Consider the following 26107-nt stretch of genomic DNA (forward strand, 5'->3'; position numbering starts at 1 on the left):
TGTATCTCACGTTATGGCTCCGTAGCAGACGTTTTTGTAAAAATAGGCTAACAATTGTGTCATAACCAAGTGACTTACTGTCGCACAGTAGAGGAATTACCGTAAAGTACAGGAGAAGCTCGCAGGCAGTTTCGACTTCCATTAGCTGTTTAGGTTTAATTACTAATGTTAACTAGCATGTTAGTTAGCAATAATTAGCCTATGCTTATGTTATCTCCTTATATATACCTACACTCTCCGTCTCCGTCCGATTGGGAATGATTGAGATTTCTCTTGGCACAGCTACCAGAACACTTACAACTTTCAGACACGTTGCAGTAAAGCTGGCCATCACCGGAAAAGTGCTTCTAATAGCCTTCACTGGTCTCCGTCCAGAGTAACGGGCTCTGTTGGTCCATTATATATATATGTCAATGGCTATACCCCACACATGGGCAAGTCGCAAGCAAGTCTGAAGTCTTAACCTTCAAGTCTCAAGCAAGGCCAAGTCATTTTTTGTGACAATCAAGCAAGTCAAGTCACGTCATAGCTTTGGTCAAGCAAGTCACAAGTCAAGTCATACAAAAGTTTCCATTTTTAAACAAGCTAAAAGACAGTGGTTATGAACTGCTGGAGTTTTATTTGCATTTTTTACTCAAAAGACTTTGTGTCCACATACATCTGAAGAGTTTAAATTAACAGTTAAAAAAATCACAGCCTAAAACTGATATTAGGCCAACAATAAATCAACATTGTTCAATATGCCTCAAACATGACATTAAATCATGAAATTCCTTCAAACAATTAAAGTATAATGGTTCCTAAGTCAAATAATATTCTTCAAACATGCCTCACTTTTATGAGACAGAAACGCATCCTTTAACCTTTCCTTCTCTTAAAGAACAAAGCATATTCTTTGAGAATAGCTCAATCCCACCACATTTGCTTATCACATGGAATGGAAAGTATATGTTGATATTTGACAGTGTATTTGTGAGTGAATGTGTGCGTGTTTGAGAAAGAGTGAGTGACAAGTTATTAATATTGGTGAGTGAATGTGCGTGTGTGTGAGAGTGCGTTGTATGTGTGCCTAGCTTTATTCACATACTTACGTCTGCGTTTATGAGAGAGAGAGAGAGAGAGAGAGAGAGAGAGAGAGAGAGAGAGAGAGAAGCGCAGTTTGTGTTGTGTGTGTAGGCCTATGTGTGCCTAGTTTTATTCGCTCTACCGCCACCTTGAACAAAGAGGGGAGGGTGTGCTTATTCATGGCCAAAAACTGAAGGGACTTCTGTCCATCACAAACGTCCAAATAGTGGTTCAGCTGAATATGGGGACTGGAACCCGAATCTCTCCCGATTTGAAGTGTCTGATGAAATTCGACGTCGGAAATAAGTACTGCAGACCTTGCAAACTGCCGTTTCTTTTTTTTCTTTGCCTGGTCAGATGTGTAATCCTTATAGCCAAACTTTATTATTTTCTGTGCAGAGGGATAGGCACCGATTTATGTTTTCCTCCGTGGGTGCTCACACCCTTTACAAAAAAGGGTTTGCATTTCAGAACCTTAGGAAACGGACAGCGGCCGACACGAACACACACGCCATAATAAAGCCGTAAAGTAGGCCTAGCCTATAGGCTATCTTTCAACTCAGGACAGCGCCACTTCTCACAAATACAGATAGGATCGGAGATGAAAAGTTTCTAATCACACTATGACAGACGCTCCACAACTGCAGTGTTTAATTTTAGATTAACGTAAAAATGAACTGGCAGTCTGGCACTCGTGGGTGGTCAGTATTTTCCGTGGGTGCTCCGGAGATCGAGCACTCACGGTATCGGCGCCCATGAGAGGGATCCATGATGTTAAGTTAGGCTACTAGCCATAGCCAGTGTTGTTTACTGACGGTCTGCCGCCGCGCGCCTCGTCATCATATCAACGGTTCCTGCACATGCAACAGCACTCAAATCGTAAATTTAACTCCTCAATATCAGAGGGGGAAAAATATATTACAGAAAATAAAGTAATTTCAAGTCATTTGACTCAAGTCTAAGTCAAGTCTCAAGTCATGAATATCAAGTCAAAGTCAAGTCGAGTCTTTTATGAATGTTAATCAAGCAAGTCTCAAGTCCTAAAATTTGCGACTCGAGTCTAACTCGAGTCAAGTCATGTGACTCGAGTCCCCCATGTCTGCCAATCAGCATTCATTAGCAGAATGCTAGCGTGTTATGGGCTACAATGACTCCCCTGTAAGAAATCAAAAGGACATAAGTACTTGTTCATTCAAATTTCGACCTATAATCCATGTTGAACTTGCAAAAACTACAATCAAATCTGAAATTTCTCAACGACAATCAAAGACACATTTAGCAGACTAGCTCCATAGGGTCCCATTCATTTTGCACTGGACTGCAATCACCCCAAGTGGAACTCTGGTGGAACTGCAACCAAATTCGGTACAATGGGACTGAATAGGGAGTGGAACGGCTTTCCGTAGACCGGCTTTGGTTTAACATATAGACTGTCTGAAAGTCATTTTATGGTCAATATCAACCAAGGTTATGCGAATGTTATTTTGTATTAGTGGATTTGTTTCGACCGTCTTACATAAAGGCCTTGATGTATCTGTTGTAAATTGGATTCAATTGGTTTGAACATTACTCTGGCAGCTTAATAGGAAATGACCTCAAGAATAAGTTGTTCTGGTATCTGTTGAGGCGATCATTTGTTGTCAAAGACTCCACCTCTGAAGTTGAGAGCAGCCTTCCTGGAGCACAGTTAGACATCACAGAGCTGTGATCATACGCACCACGATGAAACGGAGCCTGATAACAGCTTTAATTCTCTGCAGCATCAGTAAGTACTGACAAGACTTTTCTCTTAACTTGATAACTTCCAGCATTAAAACTTATTATATTAATTAAGAGGTATTGTTTACCTTCCTATAACAAGTCTCTGCTGTTTGTTTCAGGCTGGATCTCTGTCTCAGGTTCTGAGTCTCACACTGAGACTGTGGAGGGTCGGCCGGGTGGAGAAGTCACACTCACATGCTCTAACACGTCTAACCGAGACGCTGCAACACTCTGGTTGAGAGTGGTCAACAGAACCAAGGCCAGCTTTATCTCTGTGATGTTAAGCTCTACAGTAAAACCTTTATACAGTGATGGAATTCAAAATGGAAGATTCAACATGAGTACCAACATCTCCACTCTCTTTCTCCAAATCAAACATGTGGATGTATCTGACTCTGGACTGTATTTATGTGGATTTTACATTGGAGGACCTTTTCATTTCAGCACAATACATTTCAATGTTAAAGGTAAGATTATAAAAATCCTGTGTTTTGTATTCTTTTTTATATATGCTAATATAATTGGCAAAAAAGAGAGCACATTTCATCATTTTAAAACAATAGTGATACCATTTTTCAAGGTAAAATCAGACATGAACTTATCTTGATTTTGTTTAAAGACAGTGATGATTCTCATGATGACGCTGACAGGAAGTCTGAAAGTAAGATTATCTTTCACATTTCTTTAGTTGTGCCGAGTGACTGCTAGTCCTTTTAAGATAAAAGCAATGTGTCTATCCTAACTTTGGTTAATGTTCTCACAGTTCTCAAGCCTGTAAATGATAAACAGTCAAAGTCTTTCTACGTTTGCTAATTTATGAATTGCCCAAAAAGAACACATGTGGCTATTTGAAAAGATTCCAAATAAGAGAGTGATACAATATTTCAAGGTATAATCAACAGTAAATATATCTTTTATTTTGTTAAAATAAAAGGCAGCGATGAATCTCATGACGACGACAGGAAGTCTGAAAGTAAGATTCAACATAAAAGATTGAATGTTCTCACAGTTCCTGAGCCAGTAAATGAAAACAGAGTAATTCTATTCTCTTTCTTTCAGCAGAGTCTGATGGAACAGCAAAGCTGATGAGTTTGATCCTGGGAGCTCTGACTGTTCTCCTCTTAATGGTCATCATTGGTCTGGTTGTTACAATCACGAAACTTCAGAAAGGTACTTCCTGAAAGCTACCCTTTCCATTTTGTTTTCCATTTTGATTTCTTCACTACTTCTCTAAAATTGTGTGAATATGTTGAAAGAAAAAGGTTTGCTGAAACAGAATAACAGCAATGTAACAATGAATAATGATTGTCAGTGACCTGATTGGATGTTTTGTCTCTTTCATTCAGCTGCCAATGAAGAACAGAATCCACAACAGTCTGAGGTGAATCAACTTTTATCATTTACTTATTAGTTGTATCATTTTAAATTGTGTCAAGTCATTTCGTTCAAGATAAGGGAGTGTAAATATTCTCTTTGACAGAACCGGGCCTCTGAAGAGCTGAACTACGCAGCTGTGGCTTTCCGTCCAAAAACAAGAAAAACAAGAGAAGTGGAGCCCAATGTTGTGTATGCTTCTACTAGATAGACTCAGGATGAAACCAGAGAAGAGGTTCACAACAAAACTGATGCTTTATCATATTCATCTGCAGATGGTGGACAGGAGGACTGACCATCACTTTGTCAAAAGAAGGACAAAAGATGTGCAACCTTCTTCCTAGTGCCGAAGTTTGAATTTGTATCTCTTTTAAAGATGTAATTAGTGCACATCAATCAATACCGAAAGAAGATTGTGTAAATGATGACTTGATAGCAGTGTGTCTATGCTGGTATGGGGAATACAATTCCAGAGATACAGCAGCAATCCAGTTTTACATTTGACTTACAAAATTAAAAATAAATAACTACTCGCTTTTCTTTCACTACTTGTCTCTATTAAACTCTGACACGGTTTCATCGGTAGTTCCACTTCCCCTCAGATAATACAAAGCAGCATAAGTCACAGGGAGGCAGTTTCTGTTAATGTCATGCACCTCATTGGAAAGTACTGCTTGCTGCATTAGCCTACTTGTAAGAAAGGTGCTATAATATCACGAGACACGCGGTTCAACCCAACCCAGTGTTGGCTGTATTTGGAGTACCGGGAGAGGACCGTCCTCTTACAGGACCCCTTCTCTCGGTAGCAAGATTCATAACCCTTCTAGCACCCACATTCATTCTATTGAACTGGAAACAGACACCACCTCCCACTTTCACTATGTTGATCATACATTATGCACAACCTGTTCTCACTCCGAATTCGTAAAATACAGACGCTTGGACAGTGGCTGTCAGCATCTGAAGTGATGAAAAAAAAGTTTGTATAATGTACCGGGGAGAGCAGCAGCTACACGGGGTTTAGCGAGTAGTATGTAAAGCCAAAATTCCGCGTGGGGAGGTTGGTTGGGGTGGCGGATGGGTCAAACACAGGACTTTCACCCAGGAGATCGGGGTTTGTGTCCTGAGTAAAGACACTTTCTTCTTTAACCGTTCCGTTATACCCACGTGTCACGGAAACGTAAGCCCACCCACCACCTATTCCTAAAACCAACTATCCCGTACTTGACGCGTGTCACAGAAATAGAAGCTAGGCAATACATATCCCCTTGGCTCCTCCCTTAACTCTTAGCTCTGATAACTACCTGTGTGTTCACACACACACACACACACACACACACACAAAGCTTGGATATGTGAACAAGTCAATTCAGAATACTACTGCACAGTAGTATATATACACTGTATATATTCCATTAAAAAAAAAAATCTTGAATTTTGATATGGCTGGGTGCTAATAGTGTTCCAATATATGTAGAAACACATGCAAAATATTTTTCCAGTACATGATGATTTAGGGGTGCCACCACACATCTGTTTTTGTTGGATAAAGTGGTTAACAGTGCTCAATGGTCACCATGGAGATCTGAGGTAAACAATACTACAGCTCAAGAAAACTGAGGTGATCTTTCTGTTTGAGGTGATCTTTCCGTGTTGGGTATGTATTATTACATATTACTATCACATCTGTAGTTGTGTCTTTGTATACTTATTTATCATAAGTCATATTTATAGGTATTGGTGCTCATTACATCTAGCTAACGTTAGCTAGCAACAGTTTGCTAACCACAGTTAGCCATCTATGTTGTTATGTGGTTGGAGATTCAGAGCGGCTGAAACTGCTTGGTGTCCCGGCGTCTAAGAAGCCGAACCAATGAGGCATGTGGAGTGATCGTTGCCCAGTTGACATGCAAGTTGCTGCAGGACTGGTGCTGCGCTGACCAGCTTGTCAACATGGCATTTGACACCAGTGCGTCAAACACCGGCCATCTCACAGCAGCCTGCATTGCCACACAGCTCTCACTGGGCCGACCACTGCTTTGGTCTGGGTGCCGGCACCACAGTGGTGAGGTCCTCCTGAACCGGGTTTTCACAGACCTGAAGGTGGAGTCATCACGCTCGCCAGAGGTTACCTTGTCGCCCCGTGAGAGAGAAAATGGAAGCTGTTACCACAAGAATCCAGCAGCCAATGGTCCTGCTACATTTCTGGCAACACCGAGCAACCACTCATCAGCAAATTTTACGTGCTGAACTTGTCAGGTATGCAAATTAAGTCACTGACCACAAGCGAGGGACTACCATGAGTTTGTGCAGCTGTGTGGTGTCCACAAGGCACAATGGATGCGCCAAGCTGCTCTATACTCTCAAGCTGGCTTTGATGGAGCAGCACATCGCGTTGCTTCCCCAGGGCACAATCACCACACGGCAGCAGGTGCCAAAGATTCGGGCATTTGCCGTTTTCAACACACACACACACACACACACACACACACACACACACACACACACACGGTTGACCTGTGAGAAAGCTGTAGATGCTGCCTGGAATGACCCAACACTCTACCACCACCTGCAGGCATACAAGGCTGTAGATGAGGGCATTGCAGCATCAGCGATCAAGGCGCTGGAGAGGCATCGCTGGTAATCGACAGGTGAGATGCTACCCCTGGCTCTCTTCAGCAGCAAGGTGCCCAATGATGACAAGCGTGCACTTGCCAGAGCGATCTTGGAGCACAAGCCCGCTGATCTCCCCATGCACATCCCTGAGCAGCGCTTTGGCACTGGCTTTGGCAAGCCAAAGTTCCCCACCCTCTTGCCAACCACCAGCATGGCTGACCTCGCCAATAAGGATTGCTGGTTTGGGATGCACCAGCTGAACATTGATCCAGAATTTATATCTCTCGATGTGAAGGAATGGACGACCAATGCTGCGTTCAAAAAAAGTGAGGTCAGCGTACGTGCAATGAACGTGGAATGACTGTGCCCGAGCGTGGCGTCAAGCTCACATCCGACTTTCGTCGCAGTGGCAAGGAAGGAGCAGCACCTGCAGAATGTGCTGCAGGCAGTTGAACATGACCGCAACCAACAGCCAAACCTTCGCCGCTGCAAACGCAAGCCAATCCCTGAATAGGACGGTTACTCTTGGGTGGCGGGTGGGGAGACATATCTGGGGGGAGACGCACTAGCTAGGTTCAGAGTTCAGGTTCCATTTCCTCGCTCTTTCTCCCTGGTGATGTTGCTCAGTGGAGCAGACTCTGGCACAGACTGAGCAATTAAGTTTGAAGTTTAGTTAGTGTCAGCTCTTACCATTAGGCCCTGTTAGTTGCCAGTGAGTTAGCCACTAGAGAGGGTTTGTTCTTTTAAGTGTGTCAGTATTGCCCCTTGTGTTTAACAATAAAGTCAATTAAACTTTATATGTGTGTCCGACATCCATCACTGCTGCACAAAATTCAGGGTAAGGCCACGTGAACATGTCCCATTGACCTCCATTCATTTTGTCTATAGGACAAATTAATTGAGAATCTTGAAAGTTGAATTCTGAGAAATGCCCAAGTTGCCCAAAGGGCAAACAAACAACTTTTACTTTGATAAGCCTATAGAACATGTTACTGTATAAAAGTTCACTGTACTCAACATTTCCAGGTCAACCTTTTGGCAATTAGACTAAAAAGTGCACATTTTTGTGCACAAAGTTCATGTGTTAGGTGGCACCCCTAAATCTCAATGGAATTCATTTTTATGTTAATTGGAACAAAATGCAATGCCAGCCAAATTTATCTCTCTCTCTCTCACTCTACAGATCACAAATAAAGGCTTCTAAACCAAATACTACACAACCTGATGCGTAACTTTCAGTAAGCAGGGTAAGCGGTGCTTACGGGCCCGGACCAATCAGGGGCCCGCGTGACTGGAAGATACTGATCGACAGCCGGGGCCCCCTATCGCATTTTATTACTTGCGACAATCTCAGCAGTCCCACGTGCAGCCACTGACTAACTGGGAGTGAGAGAAGATCAAATTAATTTCCTTGTTTCAGAGCCGTTCTCTTAATACATCCATGGACGAGACACGTGTGACTCGAACATCTCACATTTACCAACAAAACAGAGCGAAAGACCGTGCAAAACATTTTAGACCGTCCTGCCAACCTGTATACATTTTAACATCACTGTACACTGCAAAGAGTTTATGGTTAACTGCTCCTCAGATCTCTGCAGGGTAAATCCAGACAGCTAGCTAGACTGTCCAATCAGAGTTTTCTGCTGCATGACTAAAACAATGTTTTAAAAGTACACATGTTCCATCAAAACAAAGTTCCTTCCAGAGGCCATTAGCACCGCCCAAGACGATTTTGATTGTGAAATCCCAATAAACCAGAGCACGTTTGCTCCCATCCCAGAATGCTGTGTGCACTAGCCATACCTTCCTCCGCAGCGCTGTGGAGGAAGTTCTGGCAATGGGAGACTAAGGTGGTGCATACAGCACTAAATGAATGGAATACAAAAATTACAGTGCTTTACTTTTCATAGCTATGAGCGAATTGTTCATGAGAACAGCCTGGCCACTGTGGTCACAAACAGCACTGTCTGCATCTGTATCATTGATGAGATCTGAACCAGAGGAAGCTCGACCTTCAGCTCTCTGCATCATAACCACACACAACAGAGACCTCAATGTTCCAAGAGACACTCATCGTCACACTTTACAGACTCAATACGTGCACAAACTCACATCTCTGCTTTATGGTGAAAAGATGAATGCTGCAAGGTGACACTTGCTCACTTGTCTCGTATCAAAGTGTTTACTCTGCTAAAGGCTGCACATGATTCGGATATGACAGGTTGCACCAAAGCTACAGCAGGTGGAGACATGCATTTTAAACCTACGAAGCCTTTCATCTCACCCCCCCACACAGCTGCAATACCAGGGTTAATCAGCACCACACAAACACACAACATGTCACGTGTCAGCGCTTGCCCTATCAGCTAATGCCTGGCTCACATTAGAGTTTTAGGCCGATTTATGCCCGATTTACCCCTCCCGAGAATCTGAGAAAAAATCTTGTCGAGGACCTTGATCGGTTCCGATGTTCGGCGCAGATTATCTGGTAATGTGAGGCGTTCACAGATCGAATCTTGCACCTCCCGATCTGCTCGCCGACACATCGGGGCCGCCCCGATAATATCAAAGATGTTTGATATCTAGGATTATAATCGGGCGTGAAACGACTATGATACGTCAGTAGTTCCACAATAGCCAATGAGAGACTGGTCTGCAAGAACACAGAAGTGACGGAAACTTTTGAAAATGTCCGCGAAAGCAGCTGGCGTACGGGTCCGGTGGACAACTGAGTTGGAAGAAAGGATGGTGGAGATGTGGCAACAGCACGAGTGCCTGTTTAATGTCTCATCAGAAGAGTATCATAATCGGAATGATAAAGACAAGAGCTGGGGAGAGATCGCTTCAGATTTGGACCTACCGGGTGAGTGTACAAAGTTGCTAGCACACTAGCTAGCAAATGTAAACATTAGATCTAAGTCAATGATCATCTGCTACATTCAGGTCTAACAAAAGATGCATTACACATACCGTATTTTTCGGACTATAAGTCGCTCCGGAGTATAAGTCACACAGAACAACTAGCAGGGCGTGGAAACGTAACTGCATCGTTGACAAGCCCCTCCCGGCAGCACGTTGTTCAAGCCCCCCACCTGTGTACTCGTTCCTCCAGCTCTGGCCGTCTTGCTTTCAGCCCGCGATTAGCCGATTAGTTTTCTTTGGTTTCTTCATTGCAGTAAGAGTCACCTTTTCGCCAGTCCCTCACAAGTTTCTCCCTCATTTCAAACTTTCTTTCTGCTGCTCGATGACCGTTTTCGGCTGCATATTTTACTACCTGCAGTTTATCTCTTTTCTTTCTCAGTTGTCTTTAGGAGCAGCATATAGTTGTCACAAGCCTAGAGCGCCCTCTCGCGACTGTAGACTGTAATGTTTTCAGTATGAATTAACATTTAAAAACATGTTAAATTATATATATTTTGATATAAGTCGCACCTGACTATAAGTAGCAGGACCAGCCGAAGTAGGAAAAAAATGCGACTTATAGTCCGGAAAATACAGTAGTTTGTTTGAAAATGGTGGTGCCTGTACCCGGCTCACAGTCACTTGTTGGAGGCTAAACAACTTCCGCTGATAGCCGGCGTCCCGGAGCTCTGTAGCGGCTAAATACAACCAGCAACTTCTGCTCAGATTTTATCGTTCTATTGCTCTATAGACTGTTCACGTTACTATCACTTTCTGTCCTGTTGTTTCCCATCATGCCACTGTGGGTTCATATCATATCGTACGTAAACGTTTGCACATGATATCCTACGAAATTAGGCGACCCCCGGCTGATCCCGTGACGACCGGTTAAGTTTAGCTGTCTTTACAGTTAAATTTACCCGACAAAAGGTTACTGGGAGCTGGATTCAGAGCACCGTGTTGTTGCAGTTCGTTGCAATTGAGTTTAGTCGACAAAAAGTGAGCGTCATGCACCAAAATGGTTGTTAAGAGCCAAAACTAAAATGATTTGGATTAAAACACTCCCGGGAAATGAACACGCGTTTCCCGGGTAACATTTGTGCGTTTACCCTGGGATGCAAACCCTGCTCCCCAGGTTGAAAGTTCAGAGTTTTCAGTCCAGAGCGCTCTTTACAGCAGTGTCAACGCGATGCTAGTCTTTATCGACAACGTTTCATTTACGGGATTGTTCAGGTGGCGCTGGAAATTCCGTGGGATGTCCCTCTTTTTCGGCTGGCTGTCCGTTACCTTCCACTTTCTTTGTGGTGTTGTTCTAAACTCTGGTGGATTTATGAGGACTATGGTTAACTGCTCCTCAGATCTCTGCAGGGTAAATCCAGACAGTTAGCTAGACTATCTATCCAATCTGAGTTTTCTGTTGCACGACTAAAACAACTTTTAAACGTACACGTTCCACCAAAACAAGTTCCTTCCAGAGGCTATTTTGCAGCGGCACCGTGGCTCCGTCTGGCGTTAGCACCGCCCAAGATGATTGTGATTGGTTTAAAGAAATGCCAATAAACCAGTGCACGTTTCTCTTCCATCCCAGAATGCTGTGTGGACTAACCAGACCTTACTTCGCAGCACTGTGGAGGAAGGTCAATGCGAGACTAACGTGGTGCATACAGCAATAAATGTGTGGAATACATACGAATGACTGTGCTTTTCGTAGCTATGTGAACAAATTGTTCCTGAGAACAGCCTGGCCACTGTGGTCACAAACAGCACTGTCTGCATCTGTATCATTGATGATATCTGAACCAGAGGAAGCTCGACCTTCAGCTTTCTGCATCATAACCACACACAACAGAGACCTCAATGTTCTAAGAGAACAAAAATACTGTATATAGTGAAGATACGTTTTTAGAGACATGATCAGTAAGCCTCCAGTTCTAAAAACGATGTCACTGCTCCACTGATCACACTTTGTCACACTTAACAGACTCGATACTCACACAAACTCAACTCTCTGCTTTATGGTGAAAAATGCATGTTGCAAGGTGACACTTGCTCACGTACCAAAGTGTTGACTCTGCTAAAGGCTGCACATGATTCAGATATGACAAAATACAGCAAAGCTACAGCAGGTGGAGACATCCATCTCCTCTAAGACAGGCATTTCAACTTTTAATTCAATAACCAACATTGGCAAGGTAAGATTTAAACTGATGTTACTGATACAATTGTTGAATCAGCTTCTATTTTGTGAATGTAGCAGTATAGAAATAAGGTTGTCTTGTTGCAGTTAAGTGCGCCTGCTGACCACTAGGGCGGCAGTATATAAGTGCGGCCTTCCTTCTCGCGCTCCCACTGCTGCATCATTTCCGGGTCAGGTGTCTGTCTGTGCAGGTAATGCTCCGCGCTACTGCTGCGGCTATTGCTTTGTTTCGGCCTATTTATCTATTATGTCCTTATGCTTAAAGCCTGTGTGTTTTCACTGCAGAGCAGCGACCGAGTGCTCCGTGTGGCGTGCTCAGTTTTATTTCCTGGTTCTCTCGAGCGGTGGTAAGTGTTCAATCTCTCTTCTCTGTTTAAACAGAGTGCTATCCTGTAGCTAATACTAGTGTGGTCACAGGTAGAGGTCTGCTGTCGTGTGGGTCTTTCTCTCCCTCCCTCTGCTGTGCAGGTTTGACTTGAAAACAGGTATGCTACCTTAAATCTAGCCCCCAAAAACCTTCATTAATGTAGCTTAGCCATGCTAATTTTATGTTTATTGACAGGGAATGCACATCAGCTGGCTGAAGTCTACAGGTGGTGATTGATGTGACTCCACCACCAGCTGATTGGGGCCACTGCTGTTTTGTCTCCACTGCTAAATGCTGCTAATTGTACAGCTTTCTCTGCTGCCAACTACACAGTCTACTCTCTGCTGCTAATTGTACAGCTTTACCTACAGAGCCTTGTCTGCTGCTGTGTCTCGGCTGCTAACTGCACAGCTTTGTTTTTGCCGCGAACTACACAGCGTGTCGCTACTGCTTGGCACTGTTGTTGCTGGCTTTTGGTTTGCATGGTGAACTGCCGACACCAGACTTTTAACTTGTTTATTCCTTCAATTTTAGCTGAATGACTGAGGAGTTAATCCTTTAGTTTGCATTATTGTTTTTTTCTTTACTTTGTTGTTTTGATCAAGTAAATTGTTTTATTTTCTTTACCGGTTTTGATTAAGTAAATTGTTTTTGTTTACTTTATTGTTTTGGTTAAGCTGATTTTGTGAATTATTTCCTGTTTTGTAGTACATTTTTGAGATTAATTTTGTTGTAACCTCCTTTTGTTTGTCCTTCCCAGTGGCTGCAGGTGGTGCTGGTGAAGTGGTGCTGGTCTTCCTCCTTGTGTGCCGTGTTTCCTTTGACTTGGTGATCTCACTGTGTGTCTGGATGAACCCTTTTTCTTTTATCAATCCATCCATCCATCCACACACACACACACTTATTGAATAAACTATTTTTGTAAACTGGGAACCACATGTTTTTGCCTATTGAGTGGAACAAACCTGTGTGCTTTAAAGATCTTCGGCCTATCCCAAGTGGCGTTGTCGGAAATCTTAAAATCTCAGTGTCATCAATCCCATTCGCATTGCCACATGTACATTGTAGTCAAGCAAAGATCGGGGGCGTTTCTCAATACCAAGAATGCAAACTACGGACTTGTGTTCTTGGGGAGAACATTCTTGCTGGTTGTTCTTGGAAGAATAACTCGCAAGTTCACAAGCACAGAAAACGCTGTTAACAGTTTGAGACGATGCATTCTTCCTGTTATTGCTCAACACTCCCAGCACAGAGGCTACCTGCAAGGCTCCAAAATACCAGCTAGAAATAAAAACTACAACAATAGAACCACTTTGTATTAAAACAATCTCTGGACAAGAAAACCTTATAATGCTAAAACTATTGCAATAATATTGAAAAATAAAACTAATTGAGCTTTAATTTTATTGTTTATGGTTTAGCTCAAACACCCCTTATTCAAAAGCGTGGAACGCGATCCCTACTATTAGCATATACGTTTAAGTCAGTTTAAATTAAACAAATAAATAGGCATATGCACTGGTGTGTCCCATGTGTTCCTATTAGTGTTATGTGGAATTATCATTTCAATATTATTGTGGTGCACTGTATATGCCCAGGGAGATGGAAATTAGAAATTCCTTATCCCCTTTAGTATACATAACATGTCATAGCATGTTACCACTTTATGTAGGCTACAAACTGTTCATTTATCATAAAGACTGAAACTCAACTTCTAATAAATCAGAAAACAAATACACCAAAAATATGAACTAAATACAAAATATAATGTGGGCTATAGCCTATGGCATAAGTCTCCCGAAAGGAAACGGGTATATCTCAGACTAATATACAGTCTATGGTATATCTCTCCTGTGTGTGTGTGTGTGTGTGTGTGTGTGTGTGTGTGTGTGTGTGTGTGTGTGTAGTGTGTTAATGTATGTGTAGTGTTGGATATTTAAACAAACGATCCGAAACGGCGAAATAAAAGCCTCTTATTTACGGGACCGGTCTAGAAGACCTCCGTCTTACAGCGGGATCTCCGAGTGTGACTGTCCGAGCGCTGAGCAAGCGGCCCCGGCAGGCGCAAGCTGGCGGCCGCGTCATTTTATGGAGCTCCGAAAACTTTGGAGCAAATTGTCAATTCGGCAAAGATTTTCGCAAGACTGCCTATATTCTAAATCTAAACAGTTCATTTCTCGCCTAAAATGTTCTCAGAAGTGAATTTAGTGATGAATAAGATGGCGAAAATAGTTTTAAAAAATCGTTTTTGGGCTGTCTATGTACTGGAAATCCAACCATCGAATGCCGAAATGAATGTTGGGATACAGGTGCTGCGAAGTTCATACAAGTTACCAACCGATGTATCCTCGGTAAATGGGCGTGTCAAGAATACATCCGGGAATTTTAACTGTTCTTGGCGAAATGCGAACTTGTGTATTGGGAGAGTACTTTGGCAACACGAGATGACGTTTCACAGGGACACAAGCACACAAGTCAATAGAAGAACACATATTGGGAAACTCCCCATGACTAGCACTCTTCTGAGTTACTGGAGCCGGTTGGCCACTGTTCATCAGTAACATCAGCATCTCTGCACTTTTTCATTTTGTAGCCGTTCATATCAAATACAAAATGAAATGTACCGGTAAATACAAAACTTCCTTTAACATGACAACAGAAAAAAACTTGCTTCTGAATGGTGAGTCTCTTATAATTGTATAAAAGGACACAAAAAGCATGGCTCCTTCTGGTTAAGTCTTGATAAAGGAATATTAAACTGTAGCTTACAAAAGTCAGTGTTATGCTACGTACCAGTTATGGAACTCTAACACATGAAACTTGGCTGAAATGGGTTAAATGGAAGAAAAAAAAAAAAAAATATAACCACAGCTTCTGGTTTAACCTGTGGTAACTGGACATGGCGATATGAAATATCGTGGATACTTAAAAATGTATTTAAAAATACTACTGTTGGTGTATAAAGCACTGAAAGGTTTAGGGCCAAAATAGAATGTCTGATCTGCTGCTACATAATGAACCATCCTATGAAGAGCTCTCAGGTGGTCTGGGTCAGCTCTGCTCTCTGTCCCCAGAGTCACAACTAAACATGGGGGAGTTCAGTTTGTATGCACCACATATCTGGAGCAAACTCCCAGAAATCTGCAGGTACGGTGCAACTCTCACTTCTTTTAAATCAAGGCTGCTGCCTTTTTTTGAGTCATTGTTCAGTTCTTACAGTGCGACTTTTAACTCCTATTCAAAAATTACTTTGGATTGTCCAAAGTGTAAAACATAATTTTGTCCTGCTCTCCTTGCAGCTATCAACTTGAAATGGTTTTTTCGTGACAGCATTTCTATTGTGACTGTGAGCAGCCGGGTAGACAAACTAAAGATCAGCCCGCCCCTCTTTACGGTGAGACTTCTCTTACTGGAGCACAGTTCACTTCCAGGCGTTGAAGTGGTGCAGACATACTGTTCACACAAAGATGAAGCTCACCTCGATAACAGCTTTGCTCTGCACCTTCAGTAAGTACACTTTGGTTCTCAACACAATTGCTAGTTTTCCTTCAGTACAGCAATCTGCCAGAGCTGAAACTTCCAGACTGATTCATCAATGATTGAATGTGCGTGCATTGTGTTGAATTCCAAGTTGAAGTAAAGGAATGAGCATGTTGTTTGTTTCAGGTTTGATCTCTGTCTGTGTTTCTGAGTTCCACACTGTGGAGCTCCAGCCTGCTGAACAAGTCACACTGATGTGCTCCAACTTCAGCAGCTCTACCGGGCACATATTCTGGTTCAGACTGGACAGCAGACCCAACATCAGCCGTATCTCCTCTATGCAGAGCTCTGATTCAAATGCTTCACTCTACGATGGATTTCAAAATGGAAAATTTAACATGACATCCAACACCACTACCCTCTTCCTCAACATCACCCATGTGGATTTAGCTGACTCTGGACTGTATTTCTGTGGATTTTACTCAGATGGAAAGCCAATAATTGTTAGTGCAACATATCTAAAAGTTCAAGGTAAGATTTTTTTTTTTAACTGTGAAAAAAAAAAAAAAAAAATAGCTTATGTATACTTTCTACTAACAAATATGGACTGATCTCAACCCACAAGTTTCATTTTAATTTCCTGTAGAAGTGTTTGATGGAATAAAGAGTCCGACCAGTGTGATCCTCTGTGCTTTGACCGTTTTCCTTGTTCCAGTCCTCATCAGTCTGGTTGTCATAATCAGGAGACTTCATACAGGTAAAGCAGTTCTGTCAATATGATGAATTATTCCAGAACTCTTTGTTTGGTAAATTGCATTAACATCAATGGGCCTCATTCACCAACCGTTCTTACGAAGAAATGTGTTCTTAAACCCTTCTTACGCACTTTTTACGAAGATTCTGGCATTCACTAATGTTTTCTTAACTTGGATTTGTTCTTAGCTAAGAACAAAATCTACAAACACTGAAAAGCACTCTTATGCACATTTGAGTGATGACAATTTGCTCCAAATGATTGCTAACTGCATTTTATTTAATTCTACAGTCGTTTACAATGATAGTATTGTACTGTAATGTATTTCTGATCATTTTTTATAAAAAAAAAAAAAAAAAAAATCATATTATGCAAAAAAACTAACACTGCAATTTACATCAGCAATTAAACTGATTAAATCCTGCGTTATTTGGTGATTGATCGCTATTTATAGGGCCAACATGCAGTGGTAGAATGTAACAAAGTACAAATTCGTCCTAAGTGTACTTAAGTACATTTTTCACGTATCTGTACTTTACTTAAGTAGACTCAATAGTGCATAGCCTACTTTTGACTTTTACTTTGTTACATTTTGCAGCAATTATCTATACTTTCTACTCCACTACATTTCTACAATGTTCCGTTACATTTTCTGATCAGTTTCCCCCTGCCAAAACGTCTTCCTGACCGTCACACGTTTGTCTCACCAGTGAAGTTTTGTTGCCGTAGATACTGTATATATGGGGCACCGCTGATCCAGTGCTGCAGAGCCCGGGCACAGCGCCGCTGACCCTCGGTGATACAGCCTCCGGTAAAAGTGAAAATTAAAACATTTGTTTTTATTATTCCCGTTTTTAAATCATAGTTGCTATATCTATTTCTCTCCACAGCGTCGTTTACTCCTCCGCCAGGCTGCGTAAGACGCGTTCATATCTTATTTATTTGGCTGGACCTCTTACATCTACCCATCTGCGCTGCTTCACACACTTTATTTGCTTACTTGCATGGTTACAGAAAATAAAATACATCCATGAATAAAACCAACCGCATTCCGATTCTAACACATTTCCGTTTTATGCTGGTTAGGATAGGAACTTTTTTTAAAAGCCAGGCCTTGTTTGTGGTAGTGGACACCTTCTACTTTTACTAAAGTAAATATGTCTCTGGTTATTTGTACTTTTATTTAAGTACTGAGATTCAGTACTTCCTCCACCGGCGTCCGGCCTACCCCCGAAAACCTGTCTCCCAGGATGTGCACAGGAAGGTGTTGTGTCCTTATATGGCAATTTGTGGTTTTTTATGCTTTTTAGGTTTAAAGACTGAAAGTGCCACGCGTATGAAGAGGACGTGGGATTCATCAATCCTAAAAACATAGATGCGAACAAATCTGCTGTTTAAGAACACGTCATGAATCCAACGTAGACTTTTCTTAGGAACCTTCTTAAGAACATATTTAAGAGAAAACTTAGGAAGATATTGGTGAATGAGGCCCAATGTTTGAAAAGGATCAATTAATGAATGAAATTGACCGGATGCATTTTTTGTTTTTGTATGTTATAGCTGATAATGAACAGAATCCACAACGGACTGAGGTGAATTCCATTTAAATGTTGAATAAAGATTAAGGTTACATTTTCTTTTATGTTTTGTGGTTTAAATGTGCTTGAATCACTTCGGGTAATTTATGAGCGAATGGTTTTGTTTCTTCTCACCAACGTTGCAGTGTGTGACTGTAAATACTTTATTGATCTACAGAATGTGGGCTCTGATGATCTGAACTCTGCAGCTCTGAGGTTCCTTCCAAACACAATAAGGAACAGGAGGCCTGCATCAGAGAGAGAAGTGGAGACTCAGGTTCTTTATAGCGCCAGCAGATAGACACAAGCAGCAATAGGACTGTAACTCTCAGTGGAACTGATGCTCTATATTCATCTGCTGCCAGAGTCAATAGCAACATTCTTTTATTAAATAAAGTTCCTATACTCATGGTCAGTTTGCATTTCCTTCCTTGGGTTTCTTTCCGTTTCTCTCTTAGCAAAAACTCTTAGTGTCTTTCTTAGTGTCTGCCTCCGATCTTTATGAGAGTAATAACAATGAGGCTAGGCTAGCAAAGCTTTATTTTTTGGTTTATTTAGAATTAGATTCTGTATTTGTACAGACTGAAAGTATAGTAAGTAAATAAATAGATAGAATGAACCAGCGCCCTGCTGTGACAAACATGTTCTGTATGAGTTCCATCACAGGAAGTCTTCAGCCATGACCACAAACACCAAATGACTCGCTGTTTTCACTAACCAAGAGTAATGCTGCTATAAAAAATAAAAATAAATAAAATGACACAAAAAGCATATTTAAATCCTGGAACATTGTTATGTCCCGGTTCTTGGGCCACAATAAATAGGAGAGGGAGTGATGGATGTGTGAGAGTAAAGTGCAAACAAACCATAACGATAAACTGAAACAACATAACCAAACTTAACCAGCAGAAATGAAGGGAGAACTGGAACAACAACAACTAGCAGGCAGAGAGAGAGACACTGCAGCCAGGCTTAAATAAACTGGGAACACTCAGCTGTTCCAGGTTAGCCTAACGAGCACCAGAAATCTTTGATCTTTTAGATAGGTTTTCCCTGCGTGTTGCATTCAACATGAAAATGAGACTGCACTTGCCTGGATGAGTGCATGTCCTTCCTTCTTCTAGAAGGGTTTGTGCTGTGTTAAACTGACTCACCCAGACACTACATGTGTTGGCGTCTGAAGAGGTCTGCTTGCTTCGGTGGCCACGCCTTCTCTCCGGGGTACACTGCCCTGCGTGCTCCGTCGACGTCCTCGCTGGGCCAGCCCCCCGCTCTTCCTCGTTGTTGTACTTTAGGTTTCAAAAGTTGTATTTACAAAAGTTTGTATGGTAGGAGAACAAGAACAGTCAGTCAGCGTTTTGTCTTCGATAGTGTTCTCTGTGTAGAAGGCGTCTGGTTTGCGGCCGTCAGCGTGCGGTTTCCGCGACTGCCTGAGACATGAACAATCTGAGACATGTCCTGAATGAATCTCACCCCCCCACACAGCTGCAATACCAGGGTTAATCAGCGCCACACAAACACACAACAACAACACGTCACGTGCCAGTGATTGCCCTATCAGCTAACTTCTCAAAAGACCTCTCGTAACAATACACCGAAACATAACCAAACTAAACCAACAGAAATGAAGGGAGAACTGGAGCAACAACAACTAGCAGACAGACAGACAGAGAGAGAGAGAGAGACACTGCAGCCAGGCTTAAATAAACTGGGAACACACAGCTGTTCCAGGTTAGTCTAACGAGCTCCTGCAGAGTCAGACACACAGGTGAATCACATTAACACAGCCGTGGTCGTCACCAAGGTAACAATAGTTTTAAATTAGTCTTTATTTGATTTTAGTTTTGGCTTTATGATTTCATTTTAGTTTAAGTTAGTTTTACAAGTGTGTTTGCTAGTTTTACTTTCAGTTTTTCTTTAGGGTTTAGTTTTACAGTAGTTTTAGTGTTTGTTCTGGCCAGGAATAATGTTTTAATATTATGTAGCTACATAGACATAAAGAAAACATGGTTGGAGAATAGCCATGATGTTTAATGTTTAATTTTTGCGCTAATTTAGTGTCCGATGTGAAGCAGTTACGACACCATATAGCGCCATCCAGGGTGAGATTTGTGAATAAAGCAGATGGGGGGTGGGGTTTGCACAATAAAACAAAACATGCAAGAATTAAATCCCCCTTCCAATACCATAGATATAGAGCCACTCGGCCAGTAATACCAAAACACTTTTTTTTTATGCACTTCAATATCCAATATAAAATAATGTCAGAATGAAATAGCACAACGTGGTGTCAATATAAAACACAGCGCTTTCAAACCGGAGAGTGGAGTTCACTTCACGCCAGAATGAAGATGTGTGTGCAGCAGTGGTGGTGAGGAGTGAGTGTGACTGGTTTGACAGGAAGAGACAGCACCATGTGGTCTGAACACTGAGGGGGGAAATCATGAGGCTTCAAATCTCTGTGAGAATAAAGTCTGACATGAAGCAGTGAATACTGGCTAACTTTTTTCTGTCCTGTTTCCCATCATGCCACTGTGGTTTCATATCATATCGTACGTAAACGTATGCACATATGATATCCTACGAAATTAGGCGACCCCCGGCTAATCACATGATGACTAAGTTTAGCGGTCTTTACAGTTAAATTTAAAAAGTGAGCGTCATGCACCAAAATGGCACCAAAATAACTAGTTAAGAGCCAAAACTAATATGGTTTGGATTGAAACACACGTTTCCTGGGTGACATTCTTGCGTTTACCATATTATGCAAACCCTGCTCCCGAGGTTGAAAGTCCTGTTTTCGGTCCAGAGCGCTCTTATACAGCAGCATCAACGTAATGCTAGTCGTTATCGATTTAGTCAGTACTCGTTTCATTTACGGGATTGTTCAGGTGCCACTGGAAATTCCGCCGGATGTCCCTCTTTTTCGGCCGGCTTTCCATTAGCTTCCACTTTCTTTCTATGTTGGCATTCTAAACTCTGGTGGATTTCTGAGGACTATGGTTAACTGCTCCTCAGATCTCTGCAGGGTAAATCCAGACAGCTAGCTAGACTATCTGTCCAATCTGAGTTTTCTGACTCAGACTAAAACAACTTTTAAACGTACACGTTCCACCAAAACAAGTTCCTTCCCGAGGCTATTTTACAGAGGCAACGTTGCTCCGTCCGGTGCTTAGCACCACCCTAGACAATAATGATTGGTTTAAAGAAATGCCAATAAATAAGAGCATGTTTCTCTCCCATCCCAGAATGCTGTGTGGACTAGCCAGACCTTCCTCTGCAGCGCTGTGGAAGAAGGTCAATGCGAGCCTTCAGCTCTCTGCATCGTAACCACACACAACAGAGATATCAATGTTCCAAGAGAACAAAAATACTATACACTCACCTAAAGGATTATTAGGAACACCATACTAATACCATATTTGACCCTGTCCTATCAATATGGCCCAACATTTCTAAAGAATGCTTCCAGCACCTTGTTGAATCAATGACACAAAGAATTAAGGCAAATCTGAAGGAGAAAGGGATCCCCCACACCATTACACCACCACCAGCCTGCACAGTGCTTTCTGTCCCCATAGTCACAACTAAACATGGGGGAGTTCAGTTTGTATGCACCACATATCTGGAGCAAACTCCCAGAAATCAGAAAGGTACGCTGCAACTCTCACTTCTTTTAAATCGAGGCTGAAGACTTTTCTTTTTGATATTGCCTTTTTTTAAGTCATTGTTCAGTTCTTACAGTGTGACTTTTAACCCTTCTTCAAAAATGACCAAAGTCCAAAGTGTAAAACATAATAACTTTGTCCTGCTCTCCTTGCAGCTATCAACTTGCAATGGTTTTTTCGTGACAGCATTTCTATTGTGACTGTGAGCAGCCGGGTAGACAAACTAAAGATCAGCCCGCCCCTCTTTACGGTGAGACTTCTCTTACTGGAGCACAGTTCACTTCCAGGCGTTGAAGTGGTGCAGACATACTGTTCACACAAAGATGAAGCTCGCCTCGATAACAGCTTTGCTCTGCACCTTCAGTAAGTACACTTTGGTTCTCAACACAACAATTGCTAGTTTTCCTTCAGTACAGCAATCTGCCAGAGCTGAAACTTACACACTGATTCATCAATGATTGAATGTGCGTGCATTGTGTTGAATTCCAAGTTGAAGTGAAGGAATGAGCATGTTGTTTGTTTCAGGTTTGATCTCTGTCTGTGTTTCTGAGTTCCACACTGTGGAGCTCCAGCCTGCTGAACAAGTCATACTGATGTGCTCCAACTTCAGCAGCTCTACCGGGCACATGTTCTGGTTCAGACTGGACAGCAGACCCAACATCAGCCATATCTCCTCTATGCAGAGCTCTGATTCAAATGCTTCACTCTACGATGGATTTCAAAATGGAAAATTTAACATGACATCCAACACCACTACCCTCTTCCTCAACATCACCCATGTGGATTTAGCTGACTCTGGACTGTATTTCTGTGGATTTTACTCAGATGGAAAGCCAGTAATTGTTAGTGCAACATATCTAAAAGTTCAAGGTAAGATTATTTTTAAACTGCGAAGAAACAGATAGCTTATAAGCATTTTTTACTGTCACATATGGACCACCAGTTTAATTTAAAGGAATATCCCACCGTTTGTTGAAATAGTGCTTATCACGGTCTACCCTGGCTGTAGATAGGTGGGCCAACGCATTTTTTTGTCTCAGTGCAAGTAATTAGGTTGTTTTTTTGTCTTTTGTTGGCTCACTTTTACTCACAACATGCTAACCGGCAACATAGGATTCCATTCACAACGCTAAGTTAACTAGCGGTGGTGCTGCCGGTGTTGCACCGGACTAAAACAATGCATGCACAAAAAATGCGTTGGCCCACCTATCGACAGCTAGGGGAGACCGTGATAAGCCCTATTTCAACAAACGGTGGCGTATCCCTTTAATGATCTTTCTTGTAGAAGTGTTTGATGGAATAACGAGCCTGACCAGTGTGATCCTCCTTGGTCTGATTCTTTTCCTCGTTCCAGTAATCATTGGTCTGGTTGTCATAATCAGGAGACTTCATACAGGTACTTTTTTTTTTATGTTAGTTGTAAAAGCAAAACTTTGTGTTAGAACAATTTAGAGATGATCTGTTTCTGTCATTTAGCTCAGAAAGAGGGACAGACTCCACAACGCAGCGAGGTAATCACATTTTAACCATATAAAGATTATTTAAGATTCTCTGGTACAAGTCATTAATCATTTAATGATTTTTCTTACAAACTGACTGTAAATATTTTTATTTTTCAGAACCTGGACTCTGATGCCCTGAACTATGCAGCGCTCAGTTTCCATCCAGAAACAAGAAGCAGCAGAAGGCCTGAATCAGAGAACCAGCTGGAGCCAGATGTTGTGTATGCTGCCACCAGATAGACTCAGGAAACATCTGGAACTGCAGCGCAGAGTGAAACTGATTCTTTATCAAGTTAATCTGCTGTTGAGGTTTTGTTCGGGTGGCAGACAGGAGGAAGTACCTTCACTGTAAATACAAAAAGATACAATCCTGTAATGAAGATTCTTTATACGGGCAAATAGTGCAATCTCTGCTCCAATTCTTATTCTACTTTGTTTGGGTTCCATCCTAATCTGAGAACAAAAGAGTATGATTGGTGTTTAATGGAGGAGACTGTCCAGAGTCTCTTATACTGAGAGTTAGATGGAGGGAGAGAGCTATGCATCACTTGTCTGACAGGAAGAGACAGCGCAGTGTGGTCTGAGGTTTGTTAACTCAAAGCTTTGTGGAAACCAAATTTGAAAATGCAACAGTGAATGCTGCTGTGCCGTCTATTGCCAAGTAGACAAAATAAGAAACAGGTGTGTGAAATACATAAAATACATCCATGTTAAAACTGAATCCTTTGAACAAATCAATATGTCAAAGACACCACAGCTGTATGGGTATGATAATGATTGCAAAATAAAACTGTTTCCCCTTTAGATATGTTTTTCCTTTTTCTTCTAACCTTATTAAAAACCAACGTAAAACTCCAATAACGTTAATGCAAATGCACTTATATATTCATTTAACTAACTCAAAGTTTTACAGCTGGGGACTCCAAAAATCCCACACAGAAAACTGTCACAAAGTATGAAGATGATGAAAACAACATTACAACAACTGTTTATTATTATTAAGATCTTTTTTTATTACTGAATAGCCAAATTGAAAAGATTGATGTTGGAGGTAACCGGATCACCCGGAGTAAACCCATGCAATCACTGCATGGATTAATGAAGGTTTTAGGAATATTTGCCAAATTAACAAAGTGTGTATGGGTGTGTGGGACTCCATGCTACTAAAATATGACCCCACAGTATCACATCTGGGAGCTGATGAGCGGTTCTTTCAGGGAGTCCTGTTGTCTGCGTTTGTTCTCTGTCTTCCACCTCATCGCCGTACACTTACCCTCCAGAGCTTTTTCTTTGTCGGCCTTTTTAGTAACCTTCTCTAGTTCTTTATGAAGGTTTTTATTCAGCCGGTTCAAGGTGTTTTTTTCCACTTTCAGGGAGTCGTATGTGTTGGCCCAAACGCTCTCACCTCGGAGTGTGTCACCGAGCTCCTGAACTTTAAGCTGCAGAGCGCTGTTCTCTTGGCTCACAGCTTCGTTCTCTGACTTCAACTCGTTGGTTCTTTCCTCCAGAGTTTCTTCTTTGGAGAACTTTTTCTCCAGCTTCTGAAGTTCTTTCTGCAGAGTGTTGTTCTGGTTCGTGAGAACTTTTTTCTCTGCCTTCAGTGATTTATAATTTGCCTTAAAGGCATTCAAAACTCTGAGGTTTTCATTGAAATTTTGGATTTCCTCCGTGGCTTTGTTGTTCTGGAGCGTCAAGGCGTCTGTCTGTTGTTTCAGAACGTCGTATTTGTGCTTCCAGTCTTGTTCATTCAGAAGCTTCTTAAAAAATTCAGAATGGGTTTTACCCAGGGCTCTGTTTTGTGCCTGCAGAACCTTCTCTTCATCTTCCAGTTCTACGTAATTGTCCTTAAATTTATTTTTAATCCTGAGATGTTTGTTCACGACTTGGATTTGGTTAATGTAATCATCATTGTCTTTCTTCAAAACGCCCATGCGGTCCAAGGTTTCCTTGTACATGTCACGCCAGATGTTTAAATTGTCAGATTTATTTTTGAGAGCCTGGAGTTCCTGCAGCAAGGCGTCATTTTCACAGCTCATGTATTCATTTAATGCCTTCACGGCCTCGATCTCTTCCTCTTTCTCGGCTTTTGCATCGTTGTAGGATTGCTGATGCCTCTCCTTGAGCTCCAGGAGTTGTCTTTGCAGGGCGGCATTTTGCTGGCTCATCGCCTCTGTCTGCCGTTTTAATGCAGCACACATTATGTCCACACTAGTCTCATTTTGGAGTTCATCCTGCAGGTAGTGAATCTCACTCTGCAGCTCCTCGTGCTCTTGCCTCACGGCCTCATATTCTGCTTTCACTTCATCAAAGTTGTTGAGCCGGTTTTTGAGATCACCTACTGTTTGTTGCAGAGTTTGACGCTGCAGGTCCATCGCCACATTTGAAGCTTTGGTTTCTTTATACAAAGCCTCAATAGTGCTGTAATTTTGGACCTTGTCGCTGAGCTCCCTCACTTCTTTTAGAAGGTAGGCACATTTCTTCATTGCAGCGGTTTCCTCTGCCTTCCCTGCGGTGAACTTTTCCTCCAAATTTTCCCAGCCGTTGAACGGTCTCTGGCGCTTGTGAATTTTGTGGCGCAGGGTCTTCAGCTGTTGGGTGATGGCCTGTAGGCTCACCCTCATTTCATCCTGGTTGCTACCCATAACTGTCGGTTCCTGGCGGAGGGCCATGGTGTTGTTCTTCAAGGACTCCAGAGGAAGGACCATGTTTTGGTTGTAACTTATGTTCTGCTCTCTTAAAGCTTGTCACTGAAAAATACTTCTCTGTTTAGCACAGAAATACAGAAGCAAGCTGTATTGTCGGTGTTGAAGAGATGATAATCAACGCAGTAGTACAGTAAAAC

At 42.0% G+C, this 26107-nt stretch overlaps 3 protein-coding genes across 6 annotated transcripts; all 3 read left to right on the top strand.

Annotated features, from left to right (window-relative positions):
• Positions 1-2684: 2684 nt before the first annotated feature.
• LOC120572374 lies at positions 2685-4432 on the top strand. The gene is made up of 7 exons (XM_039821672.1): positions 2685-2830; positions 2946-3293; positions 3446-3487; positions 3761-3799; positions 3886-3996; positions 4173-4207; positions 4307-4432. Exons 1-7 carry the CDS (start codon positions 2788-2790, stop codon positions 4409-4411), a joined length of 723 nt encoding a protein of 240 aa, XP_039677606.1. The 5' UTR covers positions 2685-2787; the 3' UTR covers positions 4412-4432.
• Positions 4433-12175: 7743 nt separating this feature from the next.
• Positions 12176-18482, top strand: LOC120572391 (T-cell surface glycoprotein CD8 beta chain-like). 3 transcript variants are annotated; one of them, XM_039821693.1, is made up of 8 exons: positions 12177-12264; positions 12335-12402; positions 13045-13123; positions 15584-15791; positions 15951-16295; positions 16411-16521; positions 18079-18110; positions 18274-18482. In XM_039821693.1, exons 4-8 carry the CDS (start codon positions 15752-15754, stop codon positions 18394-18396), a joined length of 651 nt encoding a protein of 216 aa, XP_039677627.1. In that variant the 5' UTR covers positions 12177-12264; positions 12335-12402; positions 13045-13123; positions 15584-15751; the 3' UTR covers positions 18397-18482. The 3 variants fall into 3 exon arrangements, with proteins under 3 accessions (XP_039677626.1, XP_039677627.1, XP_039677628.1); XM_039821692.1 differs by having other exon boundaries at positions 12176-12402; XM_039821694.1 differs by lacking the exon at positions 12335-12402.
• Positions 18483-21664: 3182 nt separating this feature from the next.
• Positions 21665-24019, top strand: LOC120572389 (T-cell surface glycoprotein CD8 beta chain-like). 2 transcript variants are annotated; one of them, XM_039821688.1, is made up of 5 exons: positions 21665-22126; positions 22289-22633; positions 23049-23159; positions 23240-23274; positions 23383-24019. In XM_039821688.1, exons 1-5 carry the CDS (start codon positions 22087-22089, stop codon positions 23503-23505), a joined length of 654 nt encoding a protein of 217 aa, XP_039677622.1. In that variant the 5' UTR covers positions 21665-22086; the 3' UTR covers positions 23506-24019. The 2 variants fall into 2 exon arrangements, with proteins under 2 accessions (XP_039677622.1, XP_039677623.1); XM_039821689.1 differs by having other exon boundaries at positions 23118-23159.
• The last annotated feature ends 2088 nt before the right edge of the window (positions 24020-26107 follow it).

This window comes from Perca fluviatilis, chromosome 14, assembly GCF_010015445.1.
Source record: "Perca fluviatilis chromosome 14, GENO_Pfluv_1.0, whole genome shotgun sequence".
NCBI classification, from domain to species: domain Eukaryota; kingdom Metazoa; phylum Chordata; class Actinopteri; order Perciformes; family Percidae; genus Perca; species Perca fluviatilis.

Bases quoted from the DNA above. Each gene is read 5' to 3' on its own strand.
- LOC120572374 (XM_039821672.1), top strand. From the start codon at position 2,788: ATGAAACGGAGCCTGATAACAGCTTTAATTCTCTGCAGCATCA. The intron at 3,294-3,445 runs GTAAGATTATAA...TTTTGTTTAAAG, and splicing joins AATACATTTCAATGTTAAAG to ACAGTGATGATTCTCATGAT. The intron at 3,488-3,760 runs GTAAGATTATCT...TTAAAATAAAAG, and splicing joins CGCTGACAGGAAGTCTGAAA to GCAGCGATGAATCTCATGAC.
- LOC120572391 (XM_039821692.1), top strand. From the start codon at position 15,752: ATGAAGCTCACCTCGATAACAGCTTTGCTCTGCACCTTCA. The intron at 16,296-16,410 runs GTAAGATTTTTT...AATTTCCTGTAG, and splicing joins AACATATCTAAAAGTTCAAG to AAGTGTTTGATGGAATAAAG. The intron at 16,522-18,078 runs GTAAAGCAGTTC...TGTATGTTATAG, and splicing joins AATCAGGAGACTTCATACAG to CTGATAATGAACAGAATCCA.
- LOC120572389 (XM_039821688.1), top strand. From the start codon at position 22,087: ATGAAGCTCGCCTCGATAACAGCTTTGCTCTGCACCTTCA. The intron at 22,127-22,288 runs GTAAGTACACTT...TGTTTGTTTCAG, and splicing joins AGCTTTGCTCTGCACCTTCA to GTTTGATCTCTGTCTGTGTT. The intron at 22,634-23,048 runs GTAAGATTATTT...TCTTTCTTGTAG, and splicing joins AACATATCTAAAAGTTCAAG to AAGTGTTTGATGGAATAACG.